At 33.0% G+C, this 13,325-nt stretch overlaps 1 protein-coding gene across 1 annotated transcript; it reads right to left on the minus strand.

Annotated features, from left to right (window-relative positions):
- Window positions 1–9,810: 9,810 nt before the first annotated feature.
- LOC111891112 (homeobox-leucine zipper protein ATHB-13) lies at window positions 9,811–12,479 on the minus strand. Its single transcript, XM_023887197.2, has 3 exons — window positions 12,198–12,479; window positions 11,608–12,008; window positions 9,811–10,465 (listed from the first exon to the last, which is right to left on the minus strand). The coding sequence occupies exons 1-3, from the start codon at window positions 12,325–12,327 to the stop codon at window positions 10,055–10,057; spliced, it is 942 nt and encodes a 313-aa protein (XP_023742965.1). The 5' UTR covers window positions 12,328–12,479; the 3' UTR covers window positions 9,811–10,054.
- Window positions 12,480–13,325: the final 846 nt, after the last annotated feature.

Genomic DNA, 13,325 nt, shown 5'->3' on the forward strand with positions numbered 1-13,325 from the left:
TATATATATATATATATATATATATATATATATATATATATATATAATAGAACAAATCACCATTTTCAACCAAGCAAAGTTTGAAGAATAACAAACCTGTAGCTCATTGAATTCTAGATCATACTGAAAGCAGCCTTTTGTACATTAGCCCTTCCTTCCAAATGTTTCCGCTTCTTCATATCTAAAATTAATTATTATAAACTATTAATTAAATTAAATAAAAAAATATTGGGGATTCAATAATAAAATACTTCTCGAGAACTAGTATTGAACAAATTTTTAGGGATCAATGTATAAACAATTTATATATCAAATTACCGTGTAAAAAAATAAAAAATTTCTAAAATTCACAATGTCATGGATCCATTTAGAACAAGTTAAATTAACATACTTGAATAAACATACATTCTCATGGTTGAAAAAAAAAACTAAGAAAACGTATTACCATTTCTCATGGTTGAAAATCGAAGAGTTACAAGCAAAAGATAAAATATAACATGGCCAATGGCCACACTAATTCATCATCAAGAATTATTCAAAACACAAAATCACTACAACTCCTTTTAGTGGTGTGCCTTAGCTGCAACTTTTCTTTGCGAATTTGCCTTTGACTGAAAAATCATTTGCACAAAAAATAGTTAATTTAAGATTTTTGGTTAATCGTTATACATACAAAGGGGTAGTTTGGTCTTTTAAATGATTGCAATGGAACTAAATTCCATCCATTGGTTAAACACAAACCAGATGTGCCCTAAATTTGACAAAATAAAAACATCTTTGGCTATCAACCATTAAATTAACATGAAAAAAATGTAACAATGGATTAAAATTTCAAGAATATCTTACCATTGAGTGCAGCAACACCCACAATTGAATGCATATAGTTAAATCACACATGTAGTCATATAGTGGCACAGAGCACAAATTATTAAAAACATAAAAATACATGTGAATATTATCAAATGAAGCATTTCTCACTTCATAAAACATATGTAATAGGTGCTAAAGACTTAATGATATATGGGGAATTTCATCGAACACTTGGTGTTCGTCTAAACACCATGGAAAGACAAAGGTAAATTGCAGAAATCAAACACATAAATCACAAAAATGGAGTATAGGAGTTGATAATTCATTGAAATATGAACAAAAACAAAAACAATAGAGAAGCACAATGGATTAACATAATAAATCGAGAAGTAAAAAAACAGAAGAACATAAGTCGATTTAGGGATGGAAGTTACCACTATGAAGGCCTGAACATCTTTATTCCTCTCTTTCTCTCTCTCTCTCTCTCTCTCTCTCTCTCTTCTCGTTAAGCTGCTGGCGAGACTTGGCTGGCGACCCCTTTGGCAGAAGATATGTGAAGGAATGAAAATTAAATTGATTACCTGGGTCTCTAACGCAGAAGTTTCAAAGGTGATGACGAGATGCAATCGAGAAGCTAATGGAGCAAAGTTACGGTTCTTCATCTATGTGTTTTTCGATTTATCTGTGGGGAATCTGAAACAAACGAGAATCAAGATTCACATTCCTAATATTGAGACTTGAGAGTATAATTAGGGTTTTTTCTAACAATTTCAACATCGAGTGGGAGATATGGTGGTTCTAGTGGGTAGAAGTAAGTGGGGGAAGAAGTAGGCGGCAGTAAGGAAGGAGCGTTCATAATTTAGGCAAGAGGGAAGGGAGAAAAAAGGAAGGCGGGGTTTTTAATTTTTTCAGAATTTCATTTCCCCCTTTCCCCCACTATTAAAGGATGGAACGCGCGTTCCATTAAAAAATATAAAGCGACATCCTTAGACGACGCGCATTTTATTATAGGTGCCCTCCGTGTTTTTTTTAGACACTAATTTAAGGGCGCGCAATAATGCGTGTCTTCTATCCTTAAATTTTTTGAAGAGATGACATTTTTCTAATGTCACTCTCCTTTGCGTAACATAGATCAATGAGCGTCGTATTTTGCGCGTCGTAAAAGGCCTTTTTTCTAGTAGTGCCCCTTCTTTGAATATTATTTTCTAGTTAAATATATATTGTATTAGAATCATACCTATTCCGTAAGTGTTCGACATCCCGGTCTTACTATCCATATATCGTTGAACGAATAAGTACACTTTTCTAGTTGTGTAATAGTACCTAGTTGTCAATAATTCCTATTTGTAAATATAGAACTAGTATTAAAATACATAACAACCACCTTGACCGAACCACATAAATATTGTGTCTTTATGTGTGTATGGTTTCGTGAGTTATCCGCTTTACTTCGTAACAAGTGGTATCAGAGCCGTAGTTTGTTATTTGTTGATTGAAAATGTTAACCCACAAGTTTGATTTGGGGAAAGTCAATGTTTAAAATGACTTCAATTTGTGGAAGGTGAAGAAAAGGGAACTCTTGGTTGAACAAGGTTGTGAAGAAAACTTTAGAAGGAAAAGTGAAATGGCCAAAAGACATGGTTGTTAAGAAGAAGGTGGATATTCTGGAAAAGGTGCATAATGTCATTTTGTTGAGTTTAACAAATGAAGTAATGCAAGAGGCTGTGGATCAAACAAGTGTTGGGCTTTGGGGAGAAACTATGTGAAAAGTATCAGAAAAATTCTCTCATGAATTGTAAACCCTTTTTTTCAGTTTAATTATTTAATAGAAGATTATAAGTATAAATACAATTAATAATAAAATATCATTGGAACTTGTTAGAAGAGGCTTATTTTATGAGTTTTTGGTGTGTATGGGTGGTTTTTGCCGTATGTTTTTCGTATTGTAAATTTTTGTCAAGAAGGGACCATATTTACCAAAAGTTGAAAATTTGTGTATGTGTTTGCTCATATTTTTCAGATCGACGGGGGAGCCTTCCCTCACTCTTCTTGCATCGCTAGTTGCAGCCAAGCAATCTTCAAAACTCTAAATCTCTCTCTCTCTCTCTCTCTCTCTCTCTCTTTCTCTCCCTCCGTCCCTCTCTCGCTCTTCCCCTGGTTCCACCAAACAACCAATTCCCACAACCACTGTAGCAGAAAAACTGCTATTGCTGCCATATTCTTCCTCGTTGTTGCCTAAAATCTATAGTTAAGCAGAGATGATCTCGACCTAGGGTTGTTGGGATTGAATTCTCTTATCAAGAGAAGAAGGAAGTACACTGATTTCTTGAACCTTGGGGTGCTTGCTCATTGTGATTCATGTGTGACTAGAGGTGAGTTCCTCACTACATGAAATTGATGTTATATAACCTTTGCTTTAGCTCGTCTGTGATTATATGATATATATATGGGTAGTACCAGGCTATGTGGTGTATACTAATAATGTATGGTATATGGGGCCAAAGGCAGAAATTTTGAGCCAGTAAACTGAAGGCGGTAACATCGAGTCAATAGACTGAAGGCAGTAATGTTGAGTCAATAGACTAAAGGTGGTGATATCGAGTAAAAAGACTGGAGATGGTAATGCCGAGTCAATAGATTAACAGCGGTAATGTTAGGTTACCAGACTAAAGGAAGAAATGTCGAGCCTCTAGTGGATGCTTGTTTATTTATGGTATGTTTGGATTACAGATTATTGGGGCATGTATATTGAGTTGGAATTCACCAAGTTTCGTGCTTACCTATTCCATATTAAAATTATTGTTTATGGAATTGCAAGTCCTAGTAAAAGGAAAGGCATAGCTTGACTGTACACCTAACATGACTTGATGATTTTTATAAAACATGAATTCATAGTTTCTTTTATTTCGTTTTTTGATAGTTAGTTATGAACATAACGTATTTTATTAGCATGATCATTTAAGGTTAAACTTAATGGGTTTTTGTTGAGTAACGTATGATTAGGGTTTTATATTAAATAAATGAGTGTATTAAAAGTTTAAATTTATTTTAATTTTTGAAATGTTACAAGTTGGTATCCAAGCACAGCTTGAGAGAAGCAAGCACGCCTCGATGTGTTTGAACTCAAGTTTACGGATCGAAAAAAAATCTTAAAAAGTTTAAAGAAAACAAAAAGCATCGTTTTGGAAATAAGGATCGAGGACGCAATGTCTACAATCAGTGGAAGCCGAGGGAAAACCATTAAATTCTTTGATATGGTTTATTGCTTTCTAGGACATAAGATGTATGTGCTAGATAGTCTGATACTTTACATGCTATGTCGGATGCCTATTATATTCTATTTAGAATTTATGATAGTATTGATAGGTCTTTAAATGAATGCCTTAGGTTTTATGTGGTAGAAACTAAATAGACTCAGAATGACTGATTTATCATAATGCGCAACTCTTGTTTAAGTCTAACCGTTCTTGTACATGATCTTTTATTTGAATGACTTTCTGGTTTACATTGTATACGATAGTGCACTCACGATACAACACGTCAGGACTGGTGGAGGTCCAATGTGAACTAGAGTATCATAGTGAATGTGATTACTACTAATCTAGGAAATATAGCAAATGCGAGTATAAAGTGTATGTGATAGAATTGCCTAGTATATTGACTGCTTGAATGTCACTTGCTTTTTCCTATGTGAAACCTATATTAATATTAGCTAACTATCAAGTAAATATTAAATAGTTTTAGAATGCTTCATTTGGCTCTAATACACAGCTCTCGTTAGAGTCTAACCGTTGTAGTTCATGATCATTCAGTCGAAATACTATTTAATTTTTGTTGCATGTAATTGTATTCGTAAGGTAGTTAGTTGGCATTTTTAGAAGTTTCTTTCAAATATGATAGTAGGGTAGAGTGGGATTCCTATTGAACTTGGAGAAGTATTAACACATGCTAGTTTAGACAAGGGTAATAGAATTATCGGTAAGAATCGACTTGGTCACTTCGGGACAAGTCTCAGAAAGGGCATGGATAGGTGTGGAAGATAGTAGTAGAGCTCCTACTATCGGAAACACACAATCCACACTTGATTCTCGAAAAGTCATGAGGAATCTAAGGAGTTGAATGTAGTATGTTTGCATGGTGCTTCGGGATCTAGTATTAGACTAAAGATGATGAAATACTAAATATGATGTGACAATGGTGTTGTATGATATTGGGAATGGTGAATGAGGATACCAATGAGCGAGTAAATAGCGAATAGTGCAATGATAACACTTTGGATATGTGTTGATGAGTTCTATTATATCAACAGAATATAATAATGCGCATTATATTCTATTTAGAATTTATGATAGTATTGATAGGTCTTTAAATGAATGCCTTAGGTTTTATGTGGTAGAAACTAAATAGACTCAGAATGACTGATTTATCATAATGCGCAACTCTTGTTTAAGTCTAACCGTTCTTGTACATGATCTTTTATTTGAATGACTTTCTGGTTTACATTGTATACGATAGTGCACTCACGATACAACACGTCATGACTGGTGGAGGTCCAATGTGAACTAGAGTATCATAGTGAATGTGATTACTACTAATCTAGGAAATATAGCAAATGCGAGTATAAAGTGTATGTGATAGAATTGCCTAGTATATTGAATGCTTGAATGTCACTTGCTTTTTCCTATGTGAAACCTATATTAATATTAGCTAACTATCAAGTAAATATTAAATAGTTTTAGAATGCTTCATTTGGCTCTAATACACAGCTCTCGTTAGAGTCTAACCGTTGTAGTTCATGATCATTCAGTCGAAATACTATTTAATTTTTGTTGCATGTAATTGTATTCGTAAGGTAGTTAGTTGGCATTTTTAGAAGTTTCTTTCAAATATGATAGTAGGGTAGAGTGGGATTCCTATTGAACTTGGAGAAGTATTAACACATGCTAGTTTAGACAAGGGTAATAGAATTATCGGTAAGAATCGACTTGGTCACTTCGGGACAAGTCTCAGAAAGGGCATGGATAGGTGTGGAAGATAGTAGTAGAGCTCCTACTATCGGAAACACACAATCCACACTTGATTCTCGAAAAGTCATGAGGAATCTAAGGAGTTGAATGTAGTATGTTTGCATGGTGCTTCGGGATCTAGTATTAGACTAAAGATGATGAAATACTAAATATGATGTGACAATGGTGTTGTATGATATTGGGAATGGTGAATGAGGATACCAATGAGCGAGTAAATAGCGAATAGTGCAATGATAACACTTTGGATATGTGTTGATGAGTTCTATTATATCAACAGAATATAATAATGCGCATTATATTCTATTTAGAATTTATGATAGTATTGATAGGTCTTTAAATGAATGCCTTAGGTTTTATGTGGTAGAAACTAAATAGACTCAGAATGACTGATTTATCATAATGCGCAACTCTTGTTTAAGTCTAACCGTTCTTGTACATGATCTTTTATTTGAATGACTTTCTGGTTTACATTGTATACGATAGTGCACTCACGATACAACACGTCAGGACTGGTGGAGGTCCAATGTGAACTAGAGTATCATAGTGAATGTGATTACTACTAATCTAGGAAATATAGCAAATGCGAGTATAAAGTGTATGTGATAGAATTGCCTAGTATATTGACTGCTTGAATGTCACTTGCTTTTTCCTATGTGAAACCTATATTAATATTAGCTAACTATCAAGTAAATATTAAATAGTTTTAGAATGCTTCATTTGGCTCTAATACATAGCTCTCGTTAGAGTCTAACCGTTGTAGTTCATGATCATTCAGTCGAAATACTATTTAATTTTTGTTGCATGTAATTGTATTCGTAAGGTAGTTAGTTGGCATTTTTAGAAGTTTCTTTCAAATATGATAGTAGGGTAGAGTGGGATTCCTATTGAACTTGGAGAAGTATTAACACATGCTAGTTTAGACAAGGGTAATAGAATTATCGGTAAGAATCGACTTGGTCACTTCGGGACAAGTCTCAGAAAGGGCATGGATAGGTGTGGAAGATAGTAGTAGAGCTCCTACTATCGGAAACACACAATCCACACTTGATTCTCGAAAAGTCATGATGAATCTAAGGAGTTGAATGTAGTATGTTTGCATGGTGCTTCGGGATCTAGTATTAGACTAAATGATGATGAAATACTAAATATGATGTGACAATGGTGTTGTATGATATTGGGAATGGTGAATGAGGATACCAATGAGCGAGTAAATAGCGAATAGTGCAATGATAACACTTTGGATATGTGTTGATGAGTTCTATTATATCAACAGAATACCAGCTACTCCACAAAGAACAGAGAGCTCTACGATTTATGCAAAAAAAATGTTGAACCACGTGGTTAGATTGTCACTAAGGTGTTGCAGGCTTTCTTAGAGTAGTTTCCTGGTATCATTGGATGGATCACTGGCAAGATGGTCGTCGGGTTCAAGGAGCAGATCGCATCCATTGAGACTGTTGATAGGATTGTTGAGGCGACTCAGGAGAGAAAGCTTAGTTTGGAGGAACAATTGGGGAAGAGGAAGCGATCATAGGATCCAAATCTGTTAATAACAGACAAAGAGCTTGATGTTGTTGAGCCAAGTACTTTAGGCCAGAAGGATCATCACACCAGTGGGAAGGATGGATGGACCCACAAGTCCATGCGCTGCAAGTTCAAATGCGACAAGTACGGACGTAATGGATATGTCCATCAAGACTGCACACTAGAGCTAGAATTATGTCATGTGGTTACATTAGGGCCAAATGCACACGTTTAATGGTAGGGGCGACAGAGGTCCTATTACTTGTGGTTTTGTAGGTGGCGGATACGAGGCCTTAAGACATAGCTAGTTTCTTTTCTGCATGTTTCATGATGTTATTATATTCTTGTTACGTACGTTATGGTATTTATATCTGACTTTGTAGCAGTTATACTGTGACTATGTTTGGAAAGCTGAATGAGTAGGTCTTCATAGTTGTATGACTTCCGTAATGATTGTTGATGGTGGGACCACCCACTCGTTTATATCTCACATTTTTAGGATCTAGTAGGTCATGACATTGAGAGTCTGTTTCATCCGCTCATGGTTGAGATTTTTGATAAAGCTTTCTTTGGTAGTAGAAAACTCTCCTGACGAGAGAAAGCTCTTTTTGGTAGACATTTTCAACAAAGCTCTCTGACAGAGCTTTCTGGTGGAGCTACATGAAAGCATTGGGATGCTCTCTTTGGTAGCAGAAAGCTCTCATTGGTGGCAAAAAGTTCTCTTTATTAGATAAATATCTCTTTTGTGCAAAGATGTTCTCCAAAGTCAAAGCTAAAAGATTCTAGAAACTGGTGTATGACGATTTGTGATTGGTTGACACTTTTTATTGACCTATAAACTGATAGGCTTGGCCTATTAGGATTCTAGGTCTCATTCCTAGTCTAGTCATTTATTTGTATATTGAATTCTAATGAGTATGTTGAATCTCTATGAAATTTTACTTATAATCTCTGCTTGAAAATTTTTGAATAAAAATACTACATTTTGTCTATAAAGGTTGATCATCTTTATCTAACCACATATATACTATGTTTTTGTATGGTTTCATGAGTTATCTGCTTTAGTCTCTGATACCATGTTTGAAATTGAGATCCCATTTATAAAATTTTAACCCCCTGATTAGGAAAAATGTACAAGCTGTAGGCTTTACTATTGGTGGATGTAAATCTTAAATATATTTCAAGACCATTGTAATGAACAATATCCTAATATATTTAACTGCTATGTTGACATGATAATTTATTTGAGTGAGAAGATGTGTACACTAACATCTCTATCTCTTTATAATCGATACTCATGTTTAAATTGGGTCATTTAACTAATTATTTTCACGACTTACAAATTATCCACTTCCTGTCGGTCATAGGTCCGATTGATATGACATGCTAGCAACGGCCTACACCTTTTATTTACTATGCTATATAAATTGAAGGCTTACATTTGCAAAACAATTACGAGACTAACAAATTTCATCCTATTGAAACTCATTTAAAAGGTAAACAGTCTATTTAAAACGTTAACGTTGATTGATTTGATATATATTTTGAAAAAGTTGTACCAAAAGATTTGATGGAAAACTCTAACATCCATAAAGTGACAAAAGAAAAAAAGTGATGGGGTACAGAAACTAAAGGAGTGTGATGATGGGCAATGCCCCATTTTTCTTGTCAAAAATGGCAGGATAAAAGTTTGCCAAATGTTCCCTTCACGAAAGTGACCATTTCCAACTCTTGCTTTTCTTCTACACTTTCCATCTCTTTGTCTTCTTTCTACCTTGGAATGTGTGTTTGATACCCTTCTCTCTCTTTATATATATATATATATATATATATATATATATATATATATATATATATATATATATATATATATATATATATATATATATATATATATATATATATATATATATATATATATATATATATATATATATATATATATCCCTTTTACACTACACTTGTTCGATATTGCTAGATTTCTTCTTAAAATCATTACCATTTATGTAAATGAAATAAGTGCAACGGTTGGCTTTAGTAATCTTATAAGTATTGTCAACTCAGAGTATATTTATCGACCAGGACATACAAAGATTATCCCATCTATTTCCAATGGGCTATGGTAAATTTGTGTATTATTAATTGACATGTATTATATAAATAAAAAAATTCTTTAAAAATGTACAATTAAATTAGTTTTTATTTAAATTTAAATTAAATATATTTATTACATATGGTAATACGTTTTTTCTTCTTTTACCGTTGATCACTGACCTGCATTGATTTCATCAAAATCAGCAAAAGTGTCACACCAACCCTTCTTACATGGAGAAATGTTAGTTATGATGCAAAATAGATAATTTTTAATGAATAAAAAAGTTATATAAAATTATGAATGAGAAAAGTGTATCCTTTTCCATCTAAAACCGGAATATAATGCAAAAGTATGTACTGATCAATACCCTTTATTTCTTTGAATACAAGGATTATCCAAACACTAATCTTGAAAATAAAATAATAATATTTGTTTTCTTCTAATTTTTACTCTATTAATTTAAGTACCAAAAAACAAGAATTTAAAGCTTAGAGAACATACACATTGATCTCCATCTTTAATATAATCAAACCAAAGGCCAGAAGTCGAACTGGAGTCCCTTTCTTGTTTTGTTTTCTTTCTTGATCGCATTAACGCATCAATTGAATTGTGGTTGTTCCAACCATGGCCAAAACCCGGACTGATCTTCCATACCAACAAACATGTTGCTAAAACATTCTTCTTTAATGGCCGATGATTGATCAATTTTCTGGCAATGGAGTTGATGATCTGCTGGCCTTAACGATGAATTGTGGAAGAGTTGATGAGCCACAATATTATTCGTATTCGGCCTCTCAATATTGGATGATGGAAAAAGATTAGGGATTGGCTGCTGATGGTGTTGATGTTGATGTTGGTGTGATGATAGAGGGCTATCAGTCGCAGGTGTTCTTGATATGTCTAACTTGATTTCGGAGCTGTTTTCACTTCTGTTGCTGCAAGATCCTTCGGTTTCTTTTATGTTGAGGTTGATTAATTCTGTTGGCTCCCTATTTTTAAGCGCCATTATCTGCAAATATTCAATCTTGTTTTGGTTAATTAAAAATACATTAAGAAATTAACTAAAGCATCATGTATACTACTACTAGCTACTTGTTGTTTAAAGGAATCGGATAAAAGAGTGAATGCCTTGGGATGCGTTAAAGGATAAACAGGAAACATTTGACCGCTTTTGGTATAGTTTCTTGAGCCATTCTAAAGAAAGTTCTTTTTTAATGCTAAAATTGTGATGAAAGCGGACTGAAATTATTAAAAACATGGATATACAAAACAATACAAAAATTTGTATCTACTTCTAGATGTGGAAAGCAAGTTGAACGTTTAAAGATACGTTGAATGAAAAGGTGGCTGAAACAATGTTAGATAGACAAAGCGTACCTCAAAACCTAATCATCGTCCCAAAAGAACGATATAAATGAGATCACTTTTTTACAACAAAAGGTTGTTGTGTCATTTAGATTAGGGTTTGCATGAAAATATCTAATTTGTTTAGTGTAATTAATCATTGATATCAAGTTTTCCTTCTAAATTGTTAGAGAAAAATCTACGAAAACTGTTCATGTATAAATTAATTTTTATCTTGTATATAGATATAGAGTAAGTAATAAATTAATTATGATTTTGATTTATATATATATATATATATATATATATATATATATATATATATATATATATATATATATATATATATATATATATATATATATATATATATATATATGTTATTTCGAGTGCCCATGCTGCATATTGACTCTTTTGCCCTTTCAAAAGATGACCAATATGGGAAATTGTGTAAAGATTATATTTTTCTTATTTTAAATTGTTAATCATTTAAAGTTTTGACATACTATTTACAGAAAGCAGTTACTGCAAAAATTTTAATCATTTAAAGTTTTAAAGTTTATATTGTAGTAAGTCATGCAACAACTTTTAAAGCGTCTTAAAAGGAGAAAATCAAATAGATTTATACCGCTACTTAAAGAAAGTGTTTATGAAATTAGATCAACAAAATGGTTGATTAATATTATGAATAATTCAACTCAATCTAAGCTTATTCAATGGTCATAATCAAAAGATGAATAACCTAAACGTTATGAACTCAAATCTTAGTCTTGATAGGTCCAGTGAAGTTAGCATAACATAAGTTACCTCAGCATGAAGTTTGTGATTTTGAGATTGGAGGGAATCATTCTCAGCTTTAACAGCTTCAAACTGTCTCTTGAGGGCATCATAATCTTTTTCCAACTGTTTGGTCTTCCATCTAGCCCTTCTATTTTGAAACCAAATGGCAATCTGTCTTGGTTGAAGTCCAAGTGCTCTTGCAAGCTGCATTTTTCTCTCAGGTTCAAGCTTATTTCCTAACTCAAAGTTCCTCTCAAGTGTCTTCACTTGTTCCATGTTTAGTCTCCGCTTTTTCTCTCCTGCAAGCAGCTGCGATCCGTCATCAGACAAATCATCTTCTCCGTTCATATTCCCTTCTTGATCACATCCATCCATGTTGTTCACACCCGAGTAAGACATCGACCTTTTCCCCAAGAAGGACGCCACACCTGCGTCAAAATCATGATCTATTCATAAAGATTCAAACTTTCATCAAACCCATTTGGATTTGATGCCTGCAAATGGAATATATCGAGTTCAAACTCAAACCCTAATGCATCAATGAGTTGTATCATACAAGTCATCATTGCATCATGATCTGAGAGAGAGAGAGAGAGAGAGAGAGAGAGTTTAATTACCACTGAAATCTTGAGTGGTGGTGCAAGGTGGGAGAATTGGAGTGAGAGAGGTAGGGGCATGATGGTCATCTTCTTGGGAGGACTGTAACATGAAATTGGTGGAGAAGAAGGCCATTCCAGTGCAAGTCATCAGCTGTTTAAGCCACCTCTATAGCTTTGTTGTTTATATGACCTGTGGAAACATTCCAAGATTTCTTTGTAGTCTCTTCATCATGTTTAGAGAGAGAAAGAGAGAGAGATCTAGAGAGAGGAGAGAAACGGAGGTGTGAATATTGATATTGTTATAGAGAAAGAATGGGGAGACTATATATGACCCACACCTTTGTGAAATTGACACGAGAGTAAATATCAATATATATACCGCAATGGATTATGTTACTTTCAAAATTTACCATTTTATAAATTTAGTGGACGATATATATATATATATATATATATATATATATATATATATATATATATATATATATATATATATATATATATATATATATATATATATATAAGTTCAATAGAACCATTATTAATCAAGGAACCAATCAACTAATCAAAACGTCGAAATTTAAAGCGATCAACGGCAAAATGAATGGTTGTAGACTTTCATATTGGACGCACATGTACCAGATTATAATAAAATCCATTTTTTTTTCGTTTAACATTTTTTTTAGGCTAAGTTTTTTATCGAAAAAAAACTGAATATACCATTATTCACGATTTTTCGTTCTCTTTCCATAGAGATTCATGATGATATACAAAAAACGATTTTTTTTTCGAAAAAAAACTCATTTCATTTTCTTAGTTTTTTCAATATTTTAGTTTATTTTTATAAAAAAAACTAATTATACCAAAAATATTAATTGTTTATACTCTATCAATAAAATCAACACCGATTAAACAAAAAAAAAACCCGAACAGTGTAGATTTACACTGTGAATCTAAACTATAAATATTTCAAGTTTTTAACATTCACAATGTGATAAATCTCGAACAGTTCAAATTTACATTATGAATCTGAGTTACTATTATGTAGACTGTGAATCTGAGAAGGTTCACAAAAAAAAAACCTCGATCAATGTAGATTCACATTGGGAATCTAAACTATAAATATTTCAAATTTTAAAATTCACA

Source organism: Lactuca sativa, chromosome 3 (assembly GCF_002870075.4).
Source record: "Lactuca sativa cultivar Salinas chromosome 3, Lsat_Salinas_v11, whole genome shotgun sequence".
Classification (NCBI taxonomy): Eukaryota; Viridiplantae; Streptophyta; class Magnoliopsida; order Asterales; family Asteraceae; genus Lactuca; species Lactuca sativa.

What these genes read in the sequence shown, in the direction of transcription:
- LOC111891112 (XM_023887197.2), bottom strand. Translation starts at nt 12,327, where the DNA reads ATGACTTGCACTGGAATGGCCTTCTTCTCCACCAATTTCATGTTACAG. An exon ending in CACCACTCAAGATTTCAGTG is followed by an intron (nt 12,009 to 12,197) that starts GTAATTAAACTC and finishes ATTTTGACGCAG; the next exon opens with GTGTGGCGTCCTTCTTGGGG. An exon ending in ATCACAAACTTCATGCTGAG is followed by an intron (nt 10,466 to 11,607) that starts GTAACTTATGTT and finishes GAATATTTGCAG; the next exon opens with ATAATGGCGCTTAAAAATAG.